Source organism: Rhineura floridana, chromosome 3 (genome assembly GCF_030035675.1).
Source record: "Rhineura floridana isolate rRhiFlo1 chromosome 3, rRhiFlo1.hap2, whole genome shotgun sequence".
In the NCBI taxonomy this organism is placed as follows: Eukaryota; Metazoa; Chordata; class Lepidosauria; order Squamata; family Rhineuridae; genus Rhineura; species Rhineura floridana.
In genome coordinates, this window is record NC_084482.1 from 126,143,970 (window position 1) to 126,169,135 (window position 25,166).

Sequence of the window (25,166 nt, forward strand, 5' to 3'; positions counted from 1 at the left end):
GTGCTGTGACTAATGACACAGCTGAGTCAAAGCCGAAAGGAAGCCCAGAGGCTGATGCGCACAGATGCGAAAGGAGAGTCCAGAGTTGTATGACGCACATAATAAGAACACGGAATGTGAGAAGCATGAACCAGGGAAAGTTAGACATTGTCAAGCAAGAAATGGAATGTACTGACATTATAATACTTGGCGTGAGTGAATTAAAATGGACGGGAATGGGGCATTTTCAATCAGGCAACTACAAAATATTTTATGCAGGAAATGAGAAATTAAGGTGAAACAGGGTTGCTTTAATAGTGAGAAGTGATGTAGCAAAAGCAAATTAGGAGCTATAATGCAAGGTCTGAGTGAGTTACATCAATGAAATTTAACAGGAAACCTATTAACATAATCATCATCCAAGTCTACGCTCCAACGGCAAAAGCAGAAGAAGTGGAATTGGAGAAATTTTACGCAGAAGTACAGGAGGAAACTGATCACACACCAAAACAAGATGTGCTGATAATCATGGGGGACTGGAATGCAAAAGCAGGGAATAGAAAAGAACTAGGAATTGTGGGGAAATGGGGCTTAGGAGACAGAGATGAAGCAGGAGAAAGACTTATTGAATTCTGTGAAGCCAATAATTTGTTTCTCGCAAACACATTTTTTCAGCAACGGAAAAGACGACTGTACACATGGACATCACCAAATGGTCAATATAAGAATCAAATTGATTATATAATTGGCAGCAGAAGATGGGAGAACTGCCATACTTTCTGTTAAAACAAGACCAGAAGCAGACTGCCACAATCTGTTTAAAAGAACTACAGGATTTTTTGTTTTCTTCTACTTTTCAGGAATTTGTGACCATAAAAAAGGAGATCCTCATCTATCCAAATCCACAATTTCTGAATGTGTTGGCTACCAATACAAGGTATGCCAGCCAGGATGGGGTGAGTGAGGGCACACATTTATCTAATGAAAGGTGATATTAACTGAATTAAATATGCAACAGGAAAAAGAATGTGCAAGTACCCAAGAGTAAGGAAATGTACAATTGAGCCAGTGTTATTCTCAAAAAGTAGCTTGATGGCTTTAATTCTGTGATGCAACATGAGATCAAGCAGATGTCTTTACAGCCATTTCTATTAGCATTCATTAACTGAACACTGTCATTAAGGCTAAAGTAATAGTTTAAACAGTTTTCTAGACTCCTCTTCTCATAGAACAGCTCTGGCATAGATTTTAGGTGAAATATACAATAGATCTTATTTATGTTCTCAGTTGTTTAATTACATGCCTTCTACTTTGTAGAGGCAATATTCCCGTTACTACTTCAAATTGCCACGTAGCATTAAGAATGCCGTATTTTTGCCAGTGAAGGCAAGAACTGCTCAGTATTTTATTAATTTTATTATGCATTTTCCCTAATGTTTTGCCTTCATGGAAATAGACAGGAGAGTACCATGCATTCGATCTAATCTAACCTCATCTAAAAAGTCCGTCTGGGGGCCAGGGGGCGTGGGGGTGGGAAGTGCAGAAGTGCATACAGCAACTGCCCAACACAGAGATATTTCCTCCTGTATAAACTTCCAAACACTCCCAACCAGACCCTCCTCCTTAATCCACAGATCAGATTCAGTCATCAGATGTTCTCTGTACAATCTAACACCCTTGGAGAAAAGTTTATTTTATAATCATTGAAACTCCCTCTTGTTTAAACCACCAAATGCATGCGCGCGCACAAACACACACATCAGCTTAAAACATTACACATAATGTCAGCACTGACCCCTTCTTTCAGTACAATTACAGCACAAGCTGTGAATTATAGCATTCACAGCAATATGAAAAAAGCCATGCCAAGAACAAAAGAAGCCATTCTCCACTGCAACAACAATAATAGTTTCAGATTTTATTACAGGGGCACAGGAGCAAAACAAGAAAAAAGGTTCCATTATTATAAGCCTCAAACACTACAGCTTAAAAATGACACGTGCTGATCTTAAAACGTGACATACATGATCTACCTAATGAGGGCTACAAATATGCCACATATCAAACTGATTCGGGAAGGGGGAAATGTCACAGGAACAGCAACTGTAAAAGTGCTGAAATTTGACACACTGACTCTTTTTGCTTCCATTGTTTTTGCAGACATATTTTGTGAAGTTCTGAGCAGCAGTTAAAAGGTTATTAAGGTTTTTGTGCCCCATTAAAGCTTATGCCAGCTAGTGTTGGAAAAATAATACAGTGTGCACGAAGTTTAAATTGTGAAGTGAGATTTTTGCCAGTATGCCAATGTTTACAGAGGAACTCACCTAGTGGATGCTATGTGCAATGCCTATTCCTGTAGTTATGGAACATGCCAGTGGCCTGGTTCACATGTAACACTAAGCCAAACTATGGCTTAGTGTGATCAAGCAAGTATGCAGGTACTTAGAGGAAAAATTGCAGCCACTGCACTCCTCCTCTGGTCCTGCTGCTGCCATGCTACTAGGTGCTAAGCTATGTTTTGGCATGGCTTAGTGTTATGTCCAAACCCAGGCTCATAGTATCTCTTGCTCCAAACAAACCAAGAGCTATAGCCCAGGTTTATTTGGTGTATTCATAGTTTATCTAGGGGAGAAATCATGAGATTCAGACATAACGCTAAGCCAAACCATGGCTTAGCACTGGGAGGCACAGCAACAGTACAACTGGAGGAGGAATGAAGTTTGCTCTGATCACCTGCACACTTGCTTGATGTTAGGCATGGCTTGGCTTAATGTTACATGCCAACTGGACCAGTGTGGTGTTGTGGTTTCAGGGGGGTTGCCAACCTTTGAGGCCCACGGGCACAACTGGAAACCAGAAAAATTGTGCGTTCCATCCACACAAACACCCAAACCACCTACCCCGCATCTGCCCATGCCCCCCACGTGTGTTCACATACCGTAACTGCGCACTGCAACTTTTTCAGGCCCAAATCCAGATGGGGAGGATAAAGTGCCTGGGACCAGCAAAGATGACCCATGTTGTCCTGGACCTGTATTACCTTATAAAACATCTGAGCCTTACTGTGCGGCTAGAGAAATCCTTCTGTAAATTGACCCATTCCTGTTTGTTGTTTGCATCAGGAGGTGGCAGGATGGGTTGAACAGTGGGATAAGGGGTCTCTTCTGATGCAGTACAGGCAAGAGTGACTAACACTGTTGGTCGAAAAACCTGGCAACACAATTGCACCGGATGTCACAGAAGCCCAGAAAAAAAATCTATTGTTCTATGATTTGATGAATTCTAAAAAAAATTGTAACCCAAAGGTTTCAGGGCCTCATGGATGAGGATATAATCAACCACACTTGAGCCCCTAAAGGAAACATAGGTGAACTCCCCCAAATCGTCACTAGCACTAGACCCATTTAGAATATACAAGTCAGTTTTTGAAGCAAACTGAAGCAAACCAACCCCTGCAGGGTTTAGAAAAGTATCTTTTGTGTGCCGTGAGTTGCCCTTAAGGTGGCCCTTACTTACTGAGGGATACACACCTGAGGTGGAATCTCCCACCGGATAGGTTCCAGTTCTTGCATTAAAATCACCTGCAATAATAGGGAATGCATAGGGAAGTTTGGCCATCCAGTGTGCATAGTAACTAACTCAATTGGATTGTTTTTTATCTGCTTTAGTTTCTGATTTTAAGCATTTTTATCTTTAATATTTAATACCATGTTTTTGTATTTGTGGTCGGTCGACTGTAAATAAAGATTGTTGTTGATTTGATGAATTCTTTTTATTGATAAGAATATTTATAAACTGCCAGCTCATAAAAAGAAGTAAATTTTTGCTATGAAACTAGTCTATTTGTTCCTGTGATCTTAAAGGCAGGTTGTGTGTCTGTGTGAACATGCACATACACAGAAAGATTTCCCAATGTCATAACATTTAGGAAGTTGTTAAAACTAAATATCAAAGCAGGTTAGAAACATGAGTAAACTTACTAAATATATTTACACAGAAAAGAAAACAGTACCCCCTGATGTCAGCAAATGTAATAGCTTAATAAGGCAAGAATGACATTTTCATTCCAGGGATCACACCATCAATTTCAAACGGCCCAAGTGGCCATTCTAAAAAGCAGAATGCATATTTGCTGACAGACATGTTAGCAAGCACACAGACACAACATTTACATGCTGATATACATGAGAGTGATGCACATTCTCCTTCAGTCTAGTGCAAATAGAGGGAAGTAGCTAGACCCCCACACACACCCTCAAGCTCATCTTCCTCCTGGCGGGCAGAATTATACAGCCACAAGAGCGGCTGTATACTACAGCCAGTGTGGATTTTTCACATTCCGCAATGTTAAATTGAAAATACCACCCATGCCATTCTGAGGCTTCCCATAAGCTCATTTCAAAACAAAACCTTACAAAACTTATAGTCCTGAACTTAGAAACGCTTGCTTAACAACCTCCTAAGTTTTCATGGCGATACACAAAACAGTCAGAGAGAATTGAGAGTTCAAAATGTAAATCAAAAGAAAAAAAATCCAGATCCCTGTTGGACTTTTTTTCTGTTAGAGTTCTCATAATTTGTTGAAATTAGTTAAAAATTAGCCACGTTCACAGAGTACCTGTACTCTTATTACCAACCTTGCCCCATACTCTGACCTTCATCTTCTGCAGCTTAAAAGTTAAAAAAATGCATGGCTAATTTTTAATTAATTTAAGAAATTTAACACTGAAGTCTATTATAACATCAGGCATGCTCAATAAGAACCAGCTGTCAGTGTTCTAAAAGCCAGACTCACAGCTGTTTGCTTAACTAATCAGGTGGCCACATCCACGCCAGACATTTTTTCCACTTTAAACAGTCATGGCTTCCCTCAAAGAATCCTGGGAAGTGTAGTTTGTAAAGGGTGCTGAGAGTTATTAGGAGACTCCTATTCCTGACAGAGCTCTAGTGGCCAGAGTAGTTTAAATGTCAGCCCCTCTTCCCAGAGATTTCTGAGGTTAGTAGCTCTATGTAGCTCTCCTTCCCCTCCGCTCTCCCCCTCCCTTCTTTCTCTCCTCCCCCTCTTCCTTCTTCCTCCTCCCCTGCCCACTCCAGCCCTCCGTCCCCCATGGTCAGTTGCACCTACCCTAAGCATGATTACATGGAAGTAAATCCCACTGAACTAAAAAGCATGATCAAACCTGCCCTCCTCCCCTTGCCCCCCTTTCCTCCTCCCACCTGCTTCCACCCCCTCCTTCCCTCTGCCCTTCCTCCTCCCCTCCCCCTGCCCTCCTTCCCCCCAACTCCCCCATGGTCGGTTTCACCTATCCTCAGCATGATTAACACTTGCATTAACAGTTGAATCTGAAACTGCAGTTTGATGTAAAATTAGACTGATTACAATATGTTGCTACTTAAGCAATGAATCTTAGCTGTTGGGGAGGGGGGGAAGCAACTTGGCCTGCCCAAGATGCATGTTTGCAGCCTGCTATGCTTAAACGACTTCACTTAAGGAAAGGTGGGCATGGTCAATTAAAAACATAGAGCACACCTAGAAATTTGCTAGAATGTATTTCACCTCCCACTGTTTTATCTTGTGCACTCCTCATGTCCAGTGGAGACTGTTCTGCAGAAGAGTCAGTGCCATTATTCCACAATTGTTTTTGGAGTGTTTTTAGTGTAAAATTTGCAAAGTATTGCTGTACTTCACATATTCACAGAAACAGAAGCAAATGAAAATGATGTACTATAGGAAACTTCACTAAAATTGCAAAGTAAATTCACCAATACAGTAGGGTCCTGCTTTGCGGCACTCCGCTTTGCAGCGTTCCACCGATACAGTGGTTGTCAATTGCAGAAAGGCCCCGCTCCTACGGCGTTTGTTGCACTTTTACGGTGTTTTTCAGGCATCGGGCGCCATTTTAAACAATGTTAGTCAATGTGTTCCGCTTTGCGGCGACGGTCCAGAACGGAACCTGCCATATGAGCGGAGCCCTACTGTAGGCAAAAAACCTTGCAGTTTAAGAAGGTACCTATATCAAACTTTAAAAAGCAGTGAAATTGGGCAGCTATAGTGAATGCACCAGGGGAGCAGGAGACCTGACCTCCTCTCTGAGGTATTGTACTGCCCTACAAATTGGGGGGGGGGGGTATTTTCAATTTAACATTGCAGAATGTGAAAAATCAATCCCTGGAAAAACTCTGGAGCAAATTATAAAGCACTCATTCTGTAAGCACCTTGAAAACAATGCAGTGATTACTAGGAGTCAACATGGATTTATAAAGAACAAATCCTGCCAAACTACTCTAATCTCATTTTTTGATCGGGTAACCTCCCTTGTAGACTGTGGGAATGCTGTGGACATAATATATCTCAACTTCAGCAAAGTTTTTGACAAAGTGCCCCATGATATTCAGTACTCAACCTTGCCGTCCTGGGCTCCTACTGGGAGGAAGGGTGGGATATAAATCTAATAAATAAATAAATAAAAGATGAGGCCTAACCGGTGCCAAATAGAGGGGAGCTAGTACTTCACACAATTTGGAAACTATACTTCTGTTAATGTAGCCTAAAATAGCAGCTGCATTTTTTGCAGCCAAATCACGCTGTTGGTTCATATTCAGCTTGTGATCAACAAGTCCAAGATCCTTCTTGCACATAGTATTGCTGAGCCAAGTATCTCCCATCTTGTAACTGCACATTAGGTTTCTTTTTCCTAGGTGTAGTACTTTGCACCTATATGTAAGTGATATTATCATCCTGCTACATGTGGAGGTTGGAAGTAAAGCATAGCACACGTTTGCAAAACAAGAAGATAGGGTATTTGAATGAGGCCATTGTTCCACCAAGCTAGCCCCACAGACACATAGCAGAACGTAAAAGCTTACCTCTCATACAACTGTGGATCTCATCTTGATTAAGCCACTCCTCCCCCCACCTCAAATTCTAATAACCTCAGTCATGTTGTGCTTTATTTTTATCCATGAAGTAGCAGAACAGTATTGATCGTGATTCCCTGAGGCCTCTCCCAGAGGACATTGCTATAATTTGCACACTTAGATTTTCAGCCTCTGCAAGTTCATCTCAACACTACCCTTCATTTGATATACATAAACACTTATACAGGTGCTCATTAAGTAAACCGATCAAAACCAAGGAACCAGGGGAACCAACAGTGCAATCCTATCCCTGTCTACTCAAAAGTAAGACTCATTAAGCTCAATTGAGCCTAAATGTGAATGTACTGCCTTCAAGTCAATTCCGACTTATGGCGACCCTATGAATAGGGTTTTCATGAGGCTGAGAGGCAGTGACTGGCCCAAGGTCACCCAGTGAGCTTCATGGCTATGTGGGGATTCAAACCCTGGTCTCCCAGGTCGTAGTCCAACACCTTAACACCATTACACCATACTGGCTCTAAAGTGGGTACAAGAGTGCACCCTAAAGCTAATAACTCAAATCGGGTCATGAGATTATCCATTACTAGGGATAAGCTATAGATGAGCTCCACTTACCTGTATCTGCTGTTCACTTGTATCCCTGTGTCTTGTTCCCAGTAGTGGGGTGGGTTAAGTTTTAGTGTTACTGTTGGAATTTTAAGGTTTTAATGTGAATTGTATGTTTTATGTTGTGCGTTGCCCAGAGTGGCTGGAGAACCAGCCAGATGGGCGACTAATAAATTTAATAAATAAAATAAATAAAAATAGTGCCACCTCTGAAGCCAGAGCTCTGATGTTAGACAGAGATGCGGTTGTTTCCCCAGCACTGTTTATCAGCCCTAGCGCCTTGTCTGACATTTTCTGTTCACATACAGTCCTGCTGATCACTGACTCTAGCTTGGGTTCCATGGATACTTCAGCCCAGGCGACTTTCCCATTTTTAGCTCAACTGATTAGCCTAACAAGCATCCTGTTGCTCTGCCATTTCTCAATGTAAAGAGTAAAAGGAGAAAGATATTTACATCAAAAGGGCAGATCAAGTTTGCAGGCAGCTGTTTGGAGTGCAAAATGGAGTCTTTTATACAGAAATGCCCCTTTTCTTCTCAGATCATACATGCATGCATCACAATATGCTAAAGAGGGGGCAGCGGAGGTGGGTGGGTGGGAGAACAGCGAACACTGAAGTCCTATATATCCTCAAATAGATTCTTACTGGGCCCTCTACGTCTCCCTCATCCCACCCCACATCTGATTACCTTAAAAGCTAAGGCTATAAAGTTAAAATGCTGTGTAGTGGAGTCAGTCTAAAAATAAATAAAAATATACCTGAGCATTTTGCAGCAGAATTAAGATATGGTTGCCAAGTTTATTTTATGAACATATAGAACAGCCCTGCTGGATTAGCTCAAAGGCCCATATAGAAGAGCATGATGCTTCCCACAATGGCCAGCCAGAGATGCCCCAAAGTAGGACAGGAAGGCAATAGTGCTTTCTCCGGTTGCTTCAAGCCAGCAACTGGCATTCAGTGGCAAACACAGGAATCTGCTTTATATAGAGTCAGACTGTGGGTAGAAACACACTCACTGTTCTGCCAGTTCCAGTGAGTCTCCACCTCTCACTTTTGAAAACGGGGGCACATGACGCTAGTCAAACCCCACCCCTTTTTACTGTAAAACCTGATGGGAGCAGCTCGAGTGCGTTTTTTTTTAAAAAAAATCAGCTTCAAAGAGATTTTGCAGCTGATCAGCAGATCAAACTGTTCCTTTAGCCACACCTGGAGGGAGAAACGCTTTGCTATACGCGTCTAGTGTGTTCACAGCCCATTAAGTACGCTTGGCCCAGATGTGTCCACTCTGGAAGCGGCTCTCCAGGCATTCACACACAAAGCCTTGCTATCCAAAATCCTGGAAGCTGAACCTGGGATCTTCTACAAACAAAGCATATGATCTACCACTGAGCTACAGCCATGCATAGAATTGTCAGAATGCTCACCCATTCGTTCCTCTCCCAACTGTCCCCTTTCGACATTGCCAGAGACCCATGTGAGGAAAAACTCCATGCTCCAAGCGTCCAAAGATTTCTAAGAAAAAACTATGTTTGCTTCTCCTGCCCATTTGAGGAATCCCAGCTAACAAAGTGTCAAGATAAACAGCTGGGCACCAGTGTGAGGTGGTCAAGGCAGTAGCAGCCTTCCCCTTTTTTGACCTTACATAATGCAATTTTGGGGGCTTTGGGGGATTAAAATGTGAGGTCAGCTGTTGGACCAGAATGGTTGGGCCACGTGTCCAATGCTGGTTTTAGTCTATTCATCTTATTGTAATGGGATTCCATACTTTCATTGTTGTATTTTAATTATTGTCATTTTAGTGAATTTCAGTGAAAGAGCCATATGTAACCCCTTTCAAATACATACACTTCCCAGGTGAACAAGCCCACAGGCAAGCAAGCAAGCAAACCACCACCACCATCAGGGTTGTGTTATTCAGCGTACTGCACAGAATATCACATGTATTGCTGTCTGCATGTTGGACAAACGTGGGGGTACGTGCTCGGTGAAAGGAACTCCTGGTTCCCAGCAAACGCAAGAAACTGCCTTGTAATGAGTCCAATCCTTGGTCCATCTAGCTCAGTGTTGTCTATACTGACTAGTAGAGGCTCTCCACAACTTCAGATAGGGGTCTCTCAGCCCTACCTGGAGATGCCAGGGATTGCATGCAAAGCAAATGCTCTACCACTGAGCTTTGGGCCTCCCCCCAAAGTCTGTTCCTGCGAGACCAAGGAAGCTGGCCTGGAGAAGGTGAGAGAGGCAGTGAGGTTGTTAGCGAATGAGGCCCTTGGCGACACCCCATTCCCAGGTTCAGTGGCAGAACGCTGGGGAACAATGACTACAGAAGACTCTTGCTTTCATGTCCTGGTTGTGGGATTCCCAGAGGATCTGGCTGGCCAACGTAGGAAACAGAATGCTCGATTAGGTAGGCCCTTGGATCTGATCCAGCAGGGCTCTTCTTATGGCAATTTTCACTTTGCATGCTGATGGCAGCTAAAGCTGAAGCAAAGGTGAAGCCGTGCCTCTGAACATGAGAGTTTCCATTTAACTATGGTGGCTGATAGACAGACCAAGCCATTGGCAGACCTTCTTCCATTAGTTTGTCTGATCTCCTTATAAGAAGAGTTTAGAATGAAGAAAAGCAGCAAGTCAATAATAATCGAAGTCCCACAGCTGGAAATATTCAGCCAGCAAAAGGCAAATGAACACACACAAAACCAAGAGTTCACGTTTTCTGTCCATTTGTGCAAGGAGAAGACTATACCAGCACTGCACATTTTGCTGAGGAATACAACACGGAAGGCACCTGGAAAGCTCAAGCAACAACAAGCAGAGGGAAACTTCCTTCACTGGAAAGGCCTTGAAATTAGGCACATCGTGCTTGTGGCTAAAATGCAATCAGGCACATAGGATGAATGGGGACTCTGCTGGCAGGCCATGTTACAGCCTGATCCTTTCAAGTTTTGCAGACTGCAAACAAGCTGAGGGGAGAGCAGACAGTTGGGTTGCATGGGGCTTCTAGAGGACTTCTTGGCACAAAGAGCCAAAGAAATTCTACAGGAGTCCCAGCTACCCTGCCACAGATTCCTTTGCACTTACATTCTTTTTTTCAAAGTTAAGAGTAAAAAATCTACAAGCGACTTTTAATAATTTGAGGAATTCAGCAACTGTCTGAGCCATATGTTCAAGACAATGCCTTCATTACAATGCATGCTATTTTCTACTCCAAAATGGACTTTTAAGAAGCACGACTCAAAACACTGATCTACAGATAGATATTCTGACCTTTGCTGAACTGCCCTTTCCTAATAGTATCACTAGCTAGAAAGCAGAAATGAACGTTGCTGGAAGTGCAGGTCCCCAGGAACTCTGTAAAACTCCTCTCCAAAAACACACAGGTAGAACTGCTTGACCCGACATGGAGAAGGAGACCTCTTGACTTTCATTACAGAGTAGGAGTAAATTACCACTATTGCTTACAAGCAGAAAGCAGACTATGAGCACATGCTTGGGAAATGCAAGCTGAACTGAGTAAAACTAATGCACTGTTCAAGGACTGAGTATGCTGGTTTCAGCTGCCTCTCCTCTCTTTGTTTTAATGTTCCCCATTTCTGTGGGCCCATCTGTGTTTTGACATAATATTTATGTTATCACATGCCACAAAATGGCATTTGATGCTGAAATTTGAAAAGCTGTTTTACAGGCAGATGTGGGACATTCCAAATGAGTAAAAATGCAACAAATAATCAAAGTCTGAACTGCTTAGCAGTATTTCTAGAGACTGAAAAATAGAAATAGGCCCACACTGAGCCAACATTCCATCCACTTAATCAGCTTCACCAATGGAACCATTCCTTTTCTTTGTTGGCTGCAGGCTGAGGTCACAATTTAAAAAAGAACGCATGTCCCCAACTCTAGCACACAACCTCAACAATCCCATGGAAACTATACAGATGGGCTTTGCCCCTGTAAGAAAGAGTTCCAGATCTCTTACACATGAGCAAACAGCTCTGTCATGCTTTCCTGAGGGGTACTCGGGATGGGAGGCCATGCAGCAGAACTAGAATCCCTGGATGCCCTCCCTGGCTGGAAACAGGGCAGCAGGGAGGCTGCCGCCGATCTCTGCAACAGCAGATCGCCGCCTTATCCATACAGTTATACTTTGGACACGGAGTTATGTGCATGCACATGGACTTTTACTGGGGAGATTTGCCAAAGCAAACACTGATGTTTTGGCACACAAAATAAAAGCTGGATGTATAGCTTCACCCTGCTTTAAAGAGCTATATATCCTGGAGCCGTAATTAACATACTGCTGAGTTTGAGTAGCATGCCAAACACTGCATAACAATGCTACAGAAGCCACAACAAATGCAATAATTGCAAGAACAATTGCAGAACTGCCAACTGACCTGTTAACTGGTATTATATCACATTGGTTTCCCACACACAGCAAGATGACATTACTCAAATGCTATGTAAAGCTCAGACTATGTTGACCCCAGTACAAGACTTCAAAGAAAAGTTACTCACTATGCAGCAGAGTCATTCAGCTGGTACTCTCGGGAACGATTAAAACAGGCCTGGACTCCATTGTCTGACCACAGCCTCCTGATCACGTTGGATAAGTCCTCTGGCATGATTCCCTGCTCCTCTGCAGTACAAGAGAGTGCAAACAACTGGCGGGCATCATCCTGCAGGAAAACAAAGCCCAGGTAGTTAGACCCTCATGTTCCTCTTAGCTCATCTGTCTAGCATCACACTGAAGTTCATCTTCCAACTCCAACACTCCTCCCAAAGATCCCAGGGAAAGTGTGCTTTACAGTAGGGCCCCACTCATACAGCAGGTTATGTTCCAGGCCCCCGCAGAAAAACAAAAACCGCCAGCAAGTGGGGGCCTACTGTATTCCAGCTGCCGTACTCCAGCTGACAGCGATCAGCTGGAGCACGCGAGCTCCTCACGCTCCAGCTGACTGTGCGCTCTAGCTGACAGCAATCAGTTATAGCGCGTGAGCTCCCCGCGCTCCAGCTGATTGCCCCACTGGTGCCACCGTATTAGCGGGGCACCAAAAAGCGGGGCCCTACTGTACTGAGCAATGGAGTAAAACATTCCCTAACTGCAAAACACTTGATGTCTACATCTCTGCAAGAAGTCAGTTCTTAAAGACCCTATTGATTTAACCGTCCTAAACAAAGCTGACATCAGATAAACAAACTGATGGTCAATACAGTAACACAATCACAGCTTATCTCAGGTTGCAAACCTCTGGGGAACACCAAGAAGTAGCATGGATTTCCTAGTAACTTGACAGCAAGTGGAGCTGGGTAGGATTAAACTGGGAAGGTGACATTTATTCAGTGTTATCCCCTTTCCTACTGACAAGCACAAACAATAAAGCTAAAGGGAATCAGCAAAAACACATGTATGCCAAATGCCTTTAACATACTGGTCAGAAAACACTGAGAATCAGAGTTAAAAGCAGAAATAAGAATTCCAATGACATGCCACTTGTCAAAACAGTGCATTCAGTTTTAAAGAAGGGAGATTGTTTAGTGGACAGAGCGTCATTAAACTATGTTGTTGTTGTTATGTGCCTCCAAGTCGACCATACTTATGGCGACCCTATGAATCAGCAACCTCCAAGAGCATCTGTCATGAACCACCCTGTTCAGATTTTGTAAGTTCAGGTCTGCGGCTTCCTTTATGGAATCAATCCATCTCTTGGCCTTCCTCTTTTTCTACTCTCTTCTGTTTTTCCCAGCATTATTATCTTTTCTAATGAATCGCGTCTTCTCATTATGTGTCCAAAGTATAATAACCTCAGTTTCATCATTTTAGCTTCTAGTGATAGTTCTGGTTTAATTTGTTCTAACACCCAATTATTGGTCTTTTTCGCAGTCCATGGTATCCGCAAAGCTCTCCTAAAACACCACATTTCAAAGGAGTTGATTTTTCTCTTATCCACTTTTTTCACTGTCCAGCTTTCACATCCATATATAGAGATCGGAAATACTATAATGAGTCTAAATCCAATTCATATATCACTGCAGCTGCATGGAACTGATGAAAAATTCCTATTTTGTGGCCTCTTCACAAACTAACGGTGACAATGTAAGATCAGATAATCCGAGGCCACTCTATTCAAGTACTTAATTCCCACTCCAGTGCTGCTTCTCCTTATCAAAATTTGGCTGTTGGTGTGGGAGTAACAACACGATTAAGGAGATCCCATGGGATCAGAATGTGCTCACACTGTGGATGTCGAACCACAGAGGAGTAACAACTGTAGTTACAACTACACAGCCACAGTAATGGATGGAATGAACTGAAAGTAGTGAGAATGTGGTTCCTACATATCTTGCATCATACCTTAACTAATTAGTTATCTGAAGGCTCTGGCCACATGGTGAAACTGGCTTGACTTTACCCCCACTCCAGCCAATAGAGCAACCTTTCCTAACTTTGGGTCCCCATAGGTTGATAAGGCTACAATCCCCATCACTGCCACCTAAATGGCCACTGGTCAGGGATGACTAAAGTTGAAGTCCAATAACATCTGGGGCCCAGGGCTGGAGAAGGCTGCAATAGAGACTATAGTATGAATTGGGTACTTCTACCTGATATACAGCTGTGTAACTGCACATCTTGCCTATTGCTACATCAATAGAAACTGGTCCAATCAAAGGTTACTTTTACATTATCTGTATATCCAGCTCTAAGGAACAGAAAATGCACAGTGGGAAAAATGCACAACAGATCCGATACTGTCACAAGGCACAAATGTTTTTCCTTATCAACCTTTGCTGCTCAGAGAACCAAACCCAGTTTAACCTTGAGAGGAGGGCCCATAGCTCTGTGGTAGAGCATCTGCCTTGCATGCAGAAGGTCCCAAGTTCAATCCCCGGCATCTCCAAATACAGCTGGGAGAGGACCCTGTCTGAAATCTTGGAGAGCCGCTGCCAGTCAGTGCAGACAATACTGAGTAGAAGAACCAATGGCCTGACTTCCTATGGTTTCTTTAATAAAGATGGCTTTCTTCTAGAAAAAAAGAATATATTGAGGTACCTACCTGCTACCTTGCTGCTGTCTGAACCCTTAATTTGATTTGTGACATAAAAGTGCCAACTGACCAGAAACACAATGGCCCATCTTTGTACTGCCTTCAAGTCGATTCCAACTTAGGGCTACCCTATGAATAGGGTTTTTCATGAGGCTGAGAGGCAGTGTCTGGCCCAAGGTCACCCAGTGCACTTCATGGCTGTGTGGGGATTCGAACCCTGGTCCCCCAGGTCATAGTCCAACACCTTAACCATGGTTGCTCTTGCATGTTAGAAAATAGCTGAAACAGACATTCACCTTGCTGACTACAAAAAAATTGTTTATCAGACCTCACCATTACATTCTCTGACATTCACAAAGTTCAAGGCAATCCACTCCAAAAGTTTCTCGGCAGCACACCAACCTTACTTCTCCTACAACTGATTCTTGTATCCTGTAACACCAGGCGAATTGTACAGCTGGACAGAATCACTCCAGATAAAAAGTGCTGCTGCTCCATTTTTCCCTATTTCCCCCTTTGATGTCCAACTTTTGGTTGCTATGTCACAAACCAATAGCTTCACCACCTTCCCGTTCTTAATCTTAATGCTAAAAGAGTTGATAAGTGGGGAGTAAATCCTGCTCAATTTGGCTGTGTCCACCAGTTTCTCTGCGGGAAGAGGTGCACACAAAGCATAGCATGGGGTTGTTTGTAAGCCCCTTTTCAAGCAGCCTGCACTGCTCTTTGAACTTCTGGCTCCCCAGTGCCGGTCTTTGAACTTGCAGTTTTTGGAGGTTTAAAGAACAGTGCAGGGCTATTTACAAAAAGACTTTAGGAACCCACACTGCACTTTGAAGTCTGAACAATCAGGGCTTCAAAGTGCATCATCACCTGATATCACAGTGATGCCGGGTTATTGGCACACAGGCCACCCACCTATCAATTTGGCCCAGCAGGGATGGGTAGATAACAATCTGGTCTGATAGTCACAAAAGGTTCCCCATTCCTGTGCTAAAAGTTCCCATGAGACAGTTTAATTTTCCTTTCTTTCAAATGGAGACCAACCCTACACTTGCATTTGAAAGTGATTCTCAACCAGGGCCAGCGTCAGGCATGACTGGGCCCTTGGGCACCAGCCTGCCCCAGGTGCACGGCTCCTGCCTGTTCCACCTACCTCTTTCCTGTGGTCTGCTGCTGCGTGTGCTATGCACGCAGAGCTGGCATCAACCAAGATGGCGACAGAGGCTTCTCTAAGGGGCCAATGCCCCCGCCGCCATCTTGGTTGATGACACACATGCGCACTACCCTACATGCATGCACATGCCTGCCATCAACCAAGATGGCAGTAGGGGCATCACCCCTTAAATAAGCCTCCGCCGCCATCTTGGCTGATGGCAGCCCTGTGCACGCAGCGCAGGCAGCAGCAGAACACAGGTGGAGCAAGCAAACAGGAGGGTGGCCTGGAAGCTCCGTTCCTGCGATCTGTGGCAGGGACCTTGCCACGGATCTCAGAAGGGGAGTGCTACTCTCCCACCCTAACAAGGGGCCCTTTAGGGGCCCTCTGGGCAGCAGGGGCCCTCAGCCAGGGCCTGACCTGGCCACCCTTTGGCACCTGCCCTGTTCTCAACTCCTATGCTTTGTCACACATGCATAACAGGAAAAGAGGGGTAATGACACTGGGATGTCATGGTCCTATCAAGAGATGGGCTAAGCAGTACTTCTTTTTTAAAAAAAGAGATGCCATCAGCAAGATCTTCAGTGCCATCCCACTGAATTCAATGTAGCTTTGGCCAAAGTATAATAATGCTGGGAGAGAATGATTCTTCCTCAATGAATGACAGGAACAAAACAGTATGCTCCATTTTATGTAAACAGATGCCACTTTTGCTGATGACAAACAGCCAGAGGCACTTTTGGATGGGTATAAATCTGGCTCCTTTGAGCAGTTTTGCAAGAACTCTAAGGGAGAAGTTGCAATTAAATTTTTAAAAAACAAACACTGTGCAATTACAGTATTTGGCTCGTTTTCTTCCTGCACACACAAGTCTCAACACAAACTGCATGGGCAACTATGAATGACGGACTGAGATACCGTTTTCCACTGTGACAGCTTTGGGGAGATACAGAAGGTAACTCATAAGAAACATGAGAGTAGCCATCTGTCACCTTTTTAGACCTAGGACCCGCCTGCCAGAGGAGTTAGCGGAGTCTCAAGGCTCCTTGTATACAGACTGACTGCAGTCACACCCCACACAAACTTTCAGCTGCACATACAGTGCAGCCTATTCTCAGGCATCTTCCTTCTTCTACTCCAGTCATCACATTCTGAACCCCCTCCCCTTCCTCTGCTGCTCATGACTGCACTTGGTTGCTTAGGTTACAGGTTGGCAGCAAACTGCTATAACCTTCTTAAAATAGCTACATTACATCATGTGTACGCACACCCCTTTCAGAGGATGTGTCATCACATCCTTCCTCCATATTGTTTACGGAGAATTTCTTATCCCAAGGACTCTGTGGGGAATTGCTTAGGAGAGCAGAGACAAAATTCAGACAATGAACGGCTTTCTGTTTGTGTACGTTGTGATTAATAGCTTAGGAAGTCAACCAAAACTACAACGAGCAACATAGCCGTTCTTCATTGTTTTCAGATTGGCAAAAGCGGTTCATGTGAAAAGAAAAATATAAAAGACACCAAATCTGAGTTTGGTGCCTTGATTGAGTTGATGACCAACACTCCACCATTACAAGCTCACTTGAGCTTTCCTCCATTCTGATCCATAATCTATGAAAATGAAACGGACTGCCTTCAAGTCGATTCCGACTTATGGGCGACCCTATGAATAGGGTTTTCATGGTAAGCGGTGTTCAGAGGGGGTTTACCATTGCCTTCCTCTGAGGCTGAGAGGCAGTGACTGGCCCAAGGTCACCCAGTGAGCTTCATGGCTGTGTGGGGATTCGAACCCTGGTCTCCCAGGTCATAGTCCAACACCTTAACCACTACACCACACTGGCTCTCATAGGGTTTTCAGTGAGCTTCATGGCTATGTGGGGATTCGAACCCTGGTCTCCCAGGTGGTAGGTCCAACACCTTAACCACTACACCACACTGGCTCTCTCCATAATCTATAGTTGTTTATAAGATGTCCATACCCTGGCACTGACTACATTCTCCCCTTCACTGTTGTCAAAGACAACTGTGCTGACTTGAGCCATTCTGACAGCACAGAGAGGTAATTATAACCAATTATAACCGAAAAACAATAGAGTCTTGTCACACCTTAAGGCCTTCAAGTTTATTATGGCATAAGCTTTTGTGGACTAGCATCAACTTCATCAGATACATGAAATGTTATTCAAAGTTTGGGGGTGGGGAGTGTACATATACCTGCCCCGAGGATAATACATTTTTGAGGCATCTGATGAAGTAGTCTAGTCCACAAAAGCTTACACCTTAATAAATGTGTCCTTAAGGTCCTGCAAGATTCTTCTCTTGTTTTTGCTGCAACCGACTACCATGACTACATTTCCATTGTAATGAATATGCTATAGTCAAGTCATAACAACATACACACCAGCACAGTGTTAGAGGACTTTCTTGTCAAAGTAACTGAAGTTCTACGTCTAGCATAAAACGTCAAATTCTACAATGCACATGAAGTAGACAACTCTTTTTTTTACAATAAGCTTCTTCTGCCTAATTCTCTGATCTGCTAAGGAAGAGGGGAAGAATGAGGAGCACCAAAGCCCCACCTCTCAGGACCCCTGGGATGCCCCGCTTGAAGGGACCACATGCACATATCTTCAGTTTTAGTAGTGTGTGAAGACCTCAGGAAGAATTTTGATGCATGATCAGACAGCCAGTTAGCAATGAGGAGACAGGAAAGGAAACTCACCGCTCTGGCAGGGTCCCCAAAGTCAATCTGCAGGTTACCCATTGCTTTGATGATAGCCATTATGGACTGAATGGTGTTGCTGTAAACCACTGCTTTGTACTGTCGGCACTCTTCTTCTGAATACCCATCCTCATGGATAATCCTGGAAAAGAAAAGAACAGGAATAATTCAAAATGTCAGCATATCAACTACAAGAGGTCTGCAACAGTTTTCAAATTCTCATTGCATTCCCTCAAATAAAATATCTGTGTTAACAGGAGGTCACTAGCAATGGGTGCCCCATGCATCCATGCTACAGCATGAAATGACACCAGCGCTGCTTTTCCCCTGATCTGGCATAGCCTGACTTAAAGAAGAAGACTATTAGCTGCCCCTGAAACTACAAGCAAGTAGTCAGAAGGATACTTCAGCAAGATTCAGGACATGGCCAAGGCCACATTCCTCCTACATGATGGATTTCTGACTCAACCTATTTCAGAAACTTGCTTCGCTTTGATTCATAAAAGCCTATGGGTAGATTCTGAGGACTACTTTCCAGGGGGGATGGGGAGTAATAATGCAATGGGATTCAAGTGGATTGTCTGAAATGGCATGTGGATCCAGCATTACAGCATACAGGTAACTATGCCTTAAGCCAGGGGCTGAATGCAACCCTGCAGGCTTCTTGATCTAGCTCTCAGAACGTTTCACAGGTGATGCTCCATCCCCCGGCCACACCCCTCACCGGCCTTGCTCTATGCCCTCCTCAAGTGCTCTTCCCTGGCTAGAATGTGTCCTTCAACTGTGGTAATGCCTCTTGCATGGAGAGATGTTTGTGGGGGCTGTGTGTGGCTGGAATGTCACCATACATACTTTTTCCTCTGCCCCCCCCACCATTGTCATGTATTTACACCAGGTGTAGGGAACTTTTGGCCCTCCAAATGTTGATGAACTACAACTCCCATCATCCCTGGCCATTGGCCATGCTCGCTAGGGCTCATGCGAGTTGCTTTGCAGCAACATCTGGAGGGCCAAAGGTTTCCCACACCTAATTTCCACTCTAGGAAATTCCATCTTTTGCCAGCATCAGAATTCATTCTGCTCATCTTCATCCTTGCCTTCTTCTCTTTGTTGCCAGGATGAGCACCAAAGCTCTTCACAAGCTCTTTGTTTCCTTGGTCTGCCTGGAAGAGGGACACCTTATTTCAAAACAACTCCTCTAGTGTTTTGAAGTTTTCCCCTGTACCTCCCTCTCCTGTGTGTCTTGGCTAACTGAAATACACTGCACACAGCTAAGATTTATGTTGCTTTCACTGGAGTTTAAGGAAGCAGATAAATTAGCTAGGCCATGGAATTCCCCATAAACCTAATTGGTAGAACGAAAGATGACGCTCTATATCATCCTTGACATCAGCACAACCAATTTCATAAGAACATAAGTAGAGCCTGCTGGATCAGGCCAGTGGCCCATCTAGTCCAGCATCCTGTTCTCACAGTGGCCAACCAGGTGCCTGGGGGAAGCCCGCAAGCAGGACCCGAGTGCAAGAACACTCTCCCCTCCTGAGGCTTCCGGCAACTCGTTTTCAGAAGCATGCTGCCTCTGACTAGGGTGGCAGAGCACAGCCATCATGGCTAGTAGCCATTGATAGCCCTGTCCTCCATGAAATGTCTCTTCAGCACAAGGGACATATGTCAGAGGATTGACACACTTAGTACTGATGTCTGAAATCAGTAAGGAGCTGGATAAAAAGAAACAAATTAAGCCTTAATCCAGAAAAGACAGAGGTGCCAATGCCCAATTTAAGTTGGCACACCAGTTATGCCTGTTCCTAGAGAAATCAGATCCATTAACCAAAATGGAGACAATAGTCAAGAAATCAGAAGAAGGCTAGGACTGGGGAGGGCAGCTGTGAGAGAACTAGAAAAGGTCCTCAAATGCAAAGATGTATCACTGAACACCAAAGTCAGGATCATTCAGACCATGGTACTCCCGATCTCTGTGTATGGATGTGAAAGTTGGACAGTGAAAAAGGTGGATAAGAGAAAAATCAACTCATTTGAAATGTGGTGTTTGAGGAGAGCTTTGCGCATACCATGGACTGCAAAAAAGACAAATAATTGGGTGTTAGAACAAATTAAACCAGAACTATCATTAGAAGCTAAAATGATGAAACTGAGGTTACTCATAGCTAAATTTTTTGCTATGATTCATGATACTTTGGACACATAATGAGAAGACATGATTCACTAGAAAAGACTATAATGCTGGGAAAAACAGAAGGGAGTAGAAAAAGAGAAAGGCCAAACAAAAGATGGACTGATTCCATAAAGGAAGCCACAGACCTGAACTTACAAGATCTGAACAGGGTGGTTCACGACAGATGCTCTTGGAGGTCGCCGATTCATAGGGTCGCCATAAGTCATAGTCGACTTGGAGGCACATAACAACAACAGTGACCCATGCATTAGTTACACCCAGGGGGGACTACTGCAATATGCGCTATATGGTTCCTCCTCTGAAAAGTGTCCAGAAGCTTCAACTCGTGCAGAATGCAGCAGCCAAACTGTTAATTAGAGCTGGCTATTGGGATACATGTTACTTCTTTCTTAAAACAGCTGCATTGGTTTCTGGTTCATTTCCAGGCACAATTCAAAGTGTTGCTTGTGACCTTGGAAGCCCCGAACAGATGAGTACCAGGATACCTGAAGGACTGCCTGCTTCCCTAAGCCTGCTCAATGGTAAAGATCTTACAGAGAAACACTTGTGCCAATTTTTGAGAAGTGTTTGGCAGGAAAGTGGGGATTTTTCCATGGCTACTCCCAGATTGTGGACTGCTCTCCCTAGAAATGTCCGCCTTGCCCCTCCACTGATGGCCTTTCATTGCCTTCAGCCTGCAAGACTGATAATTTTCATTCCTTCTGAAATATTGTTTCTGCTGCCATTCATATTGTCTTATTAATATTTTATCTGCTTTTTTGCTGTGTTTTAACCTAACTAGTTATTATTTATTGGTTTTTGTTCTTGAATGTGATCATTTTTTAATGTGTTGTTGTTGTTAGCCACCTTGGATGTAACAAACTGAAATGTAGGATTACAACAGTAAACAGCAGCAGTGACAGTAGAGCAGCTCTTGGCCAAAAACAAACAACAATCAACGATGGCAATCACACAAGCCAGGCTTCACAACAGCAGCAGATTGAGATCAAGCCTTTGCCTCCCTGGGCTATTTTCCTAATAGCAGAGCTGAAATCAACTTGTGGTCAGCTGTGGCTTCACTGCTACTAGGAAGGTTCTGAAAGGCACAGCAGCTGAGAAACAGACCATCAGCTTGTCATTTCAGCCAGAGGCAACAATTCAATTGAATCAGTGGGAAAGAGAAAGCTTCTTATTGGCCACATTATTCAAGCTTGAATGTAACCTAGTGAAATGGAGCCAGTTGCAACTGGAATCGCTGAGCTCTAGGATACTGCTTTGGCAAGCATCAGATAAAAGCTCCAAACCAACAAAACACAATAGAAATAAATTTCTCCATTTTTTTGCTCTCTACACTGAGCGTTATTCAACTCTGGGAGGCCAATGTAATGGATTCTCTCATTCCTATAGCAGCCACAAACAGAAACATATACCACAAATGTAAACATATATTTTAAACATAACAGTTCAGATAACTGTTTATCTTATAAAAATTCCTGTAACTACTAAAGGCCAGAGACGCAGTATGCTGGCATTATACATATACAGTGTACATGCTTGAAAGGCACATGTGTGTGGGATTCCCTCTTGCTAATTGATATAGACAAGACAGCCAAAAGAATAATCATTCTTTCCACAGCCAGAGAAAGGCTTAAGACCAAGACCAAGAACACCCAGTCAGTTGGCTGAAAGGGTAATCTCTCTTGGCTTAGTGCTCTTATTTCCTACTCGCTGGAGCTGTTCCAACAGGGCTTGGATGAGATTTTGCACATGCTTTGCTTTAATTCTCAGTGCCCAGGATAAGAGTTAGAGCAGGGGGCAGATTTCAAAACTCTGTTGGCTGACTGTCCCCCCCCCCATATCTTAAGCTCACTCCTGCTTGACTAATATCTCCAGCCCTCAGTTTCAGTTTCTCAAGGATGTTTTTAATTTGCAACACTGCATATGTTTCTATATGCTTTGGGATTGAAGAAGAGATTTTACAAATATTATCAAATTACTCTTCTGAGTCAGCGATTGGAAACGGTGTCCCAAGGGAGGTTGCAAAAATATTACATTTAAAAGTGGTACAAAGTATATGAAAATCATAAAATAAAACCATAAAACCAACCAGTGACAGAAACCAGAAAGCAGCAGCACAGAACAGCAAAGCAGGAGGAGGGAAGACATCCACTCAAACAAAGGCCTAGGTAAAGAGGTGCATCTTGACCAACTGTCAAAAACTGTACGGTGATGGCCCAAAACACACCACAGGGGGGAGGCCACCACAGAAAAGACCCTCTCCTATTTCAATCCCCCTGGAACCACAGAGGTCAGCAACACTGCCAACAGTGCAGGGCCAGCTGATCTGACACCCAGGCAAGTCAAAGTAGGGTGAGGTGTTGCTTCAGATGTTCACAGTTTTGTTGTCATCATCTACTTTTAATTGGAAAGCTTGCCCATCAACTACCAGGAGATTTAAGCTTTTGCGGCAAAGAGTTCACATACTCCTCAAAATATGCTGAGGAGTTTGTGCCACATATCCAAAATTAGGCACATTCTAAATGGCAATTTAGATGTAAATGGCAGCCAGTACATTTTGTTTTCTCACCTCCTGATCTTGTGTAGAATAAATGATATGAAGATGGAACACTGGTGAAAACTGTAGAAATGTTACAGGATTTTGTGCTGCTGCTGAATTGTGGTCTTTTAAACCAAACAAGGATAGAAAGAGCCATTCTGTCTCATTGCTATTACTAATCCAAATTAGATGTAAGACAACAGTGCCCACACCATGCATAGGTTTGTGTGCATGTGCATATACCCAATGAAAGCAGAATGAGGAACTTCTCCTGATGAGTTCACCAAAAATAAAAATGAAGTTGAAGAAACATCCACCCCACTTCATTCTATATGAGTTCAAAATGACTCAAGTCAATAGAAACAAGGCCTGACATCAAGTAGGCCAGGTATATTTCTGCTCCTGGTAAGTGGCCAGAGACGTTTCAGAGCAAAGAGTTATGGGACGTCTGGAGCAAGAGCTAGTTAATCCCTTATCCTGTGGGAAATGCAGAGTTCTTTAGAAATCTACAGCATAATACTCCTGCTGTGGTAAATGAGAGCACAGCCCTGGAGCAAGTCAGTTTGCAGCCTAATCTAGCACTGAAAGGCTGGGGCTGGCCAGGCAGGAAACCAAACCTTCTCTGTAGTGAATATTTCTCTCTGTTGCCTATCGAAAACAAGGACAGGTTGGAAGCCTGCAAGGGCTCACTGGGGCTGTGGTGGTGATGAAGGAAGGAAAGCTATATACCCAGAGTACTTTCATAGGAAGGGGAGAGGTTTTCAGGCTGGTTGTTCCGTCAGTCTCTAACCTCCCCCTGCTCTTTACTGCATAGTTCTCCCCCGCACCAACTTTTTTAACAATGCAGGGGGAATTGGGCCCTCAGGGCCAATTGTTTTCACTCTCTTGTGTTCATCAGTATCAGGGCCTTCAAAAGTTTCAAACGTTCTGTATCTATGGGAGAGTTTGTGTGTACACTATCTTCACACAGAGTTTTCATGTGTGTGTACGTCTTTCCTGTATATATGGGGAGTTCTCTAAGCATAAAGAAATCCATTCCTACTCTGTGAATGGTCCTGCCTAATATTTGGCATGGGCCACCAGGTTTGCCATTAGAGGGAACGATAAGTCCAAAAGTTTAGATGCTTCCTTTCTGTAAAAATTCAATTTAAGAACATAATAAGAACATAAGAAGAGCCTGCTGGATCAGGCCAGTGGCCCATCTAGTCCAGCATCCTGTTCTCACAGTGGCCAACCAGGTGCCTGGGGGAAGCCCGCAAGCAGGACCCGGGTGCAAGAACACTCTCCCCTCCTGAGGCTTCCGGCAACTGGTTTTCAGAAGCATGCTGCCTCTGACTAGGGTGGCACAGCACAGCCATCATGGCTAGTAGCCATTGATAGCCCTGTCCTCCATGAATTTGTCTAATCTTCTTTTAAAGCCATCCAAGCTGGTGGCCATTACTGCATCTTGTGGGAGCAAATTCCATAGTTTAACTATGCGCTGAGTAAAGAAGTACTTCCTTTTGTCTGTCCAATTTGCATTTCAAAACTCTCTAACTTCAAGGGCTTGAGGGAGCATAATAATAAAACTAATAATCCAATAGAACCAGCACACAAAATGTCCACTAAAATTCCAAAATACTCTACAATTAAAAAATCCCCCTGAGGCTGCAAAACCACAGGGCTCATCCAGTATTTTCAGCCTTGTAGGAGCAGAAATTTTAGCAGGTACAACTTGTCATGAAGGGAAGATGAAAACTACCCTACCTGAAATTCCCTCAGCTACATAGCTTTGTGGGGTGGGGGTGGGGTGGGGGCATAGGAAACCTGTGGTCCTCCACATTTTATTGAGCTATAACTCCCATCAGCACCCAGCCAGCATGGCCATTAGTCAGGAACAATGGGAGTTGTAGTCCAGCAACATCTGGAGGGCCACAGGATCCCTGTCCATGGTGTAAAACTACAACTGACCACCAGATGAAATCTGAGGGTTTTTGACTATGGGGTTTACCATTTCTTTAATGTTTAAGAATGCAGGACTTAGCCACAGAAATACGAATCACTGAAACAAAGC

The 25,166-nt window shown here is 43.7% G+C and overlaps 1 protein-coding gene across 2 annotated transcripts in view; it reads right to left on the reverse strand.

Annotated features, from left to right (window-relative positions):
- GNAI2 (G protein subunit alpha i2) overlaps positions 1 to 25,166 on the reverse strand; it is a 157,462-nt gene that overhangs the window by 43,172 nt on the left and 89,124 nt on the right. For both annotated transcript variants that reach the window (XM_061617804.1, XM_061617805.1), the window contains exons 3-4: positions 18,381 to 18,522; positions 11,978 to 12,138 (exon numbers count right to left, since the gene is read on the reverse strand). In XM_061617804.1, coding sequence (XP_061473788.1) covers positions 11,978 to 12,138; positions 18,381 to 18,522 — 303 coding nt within the window. The remainder of the gene's footprint in view (positions 1 to 11,977; positions 12,139 to 18,380; positions 18,523 to 25,166) is intronic.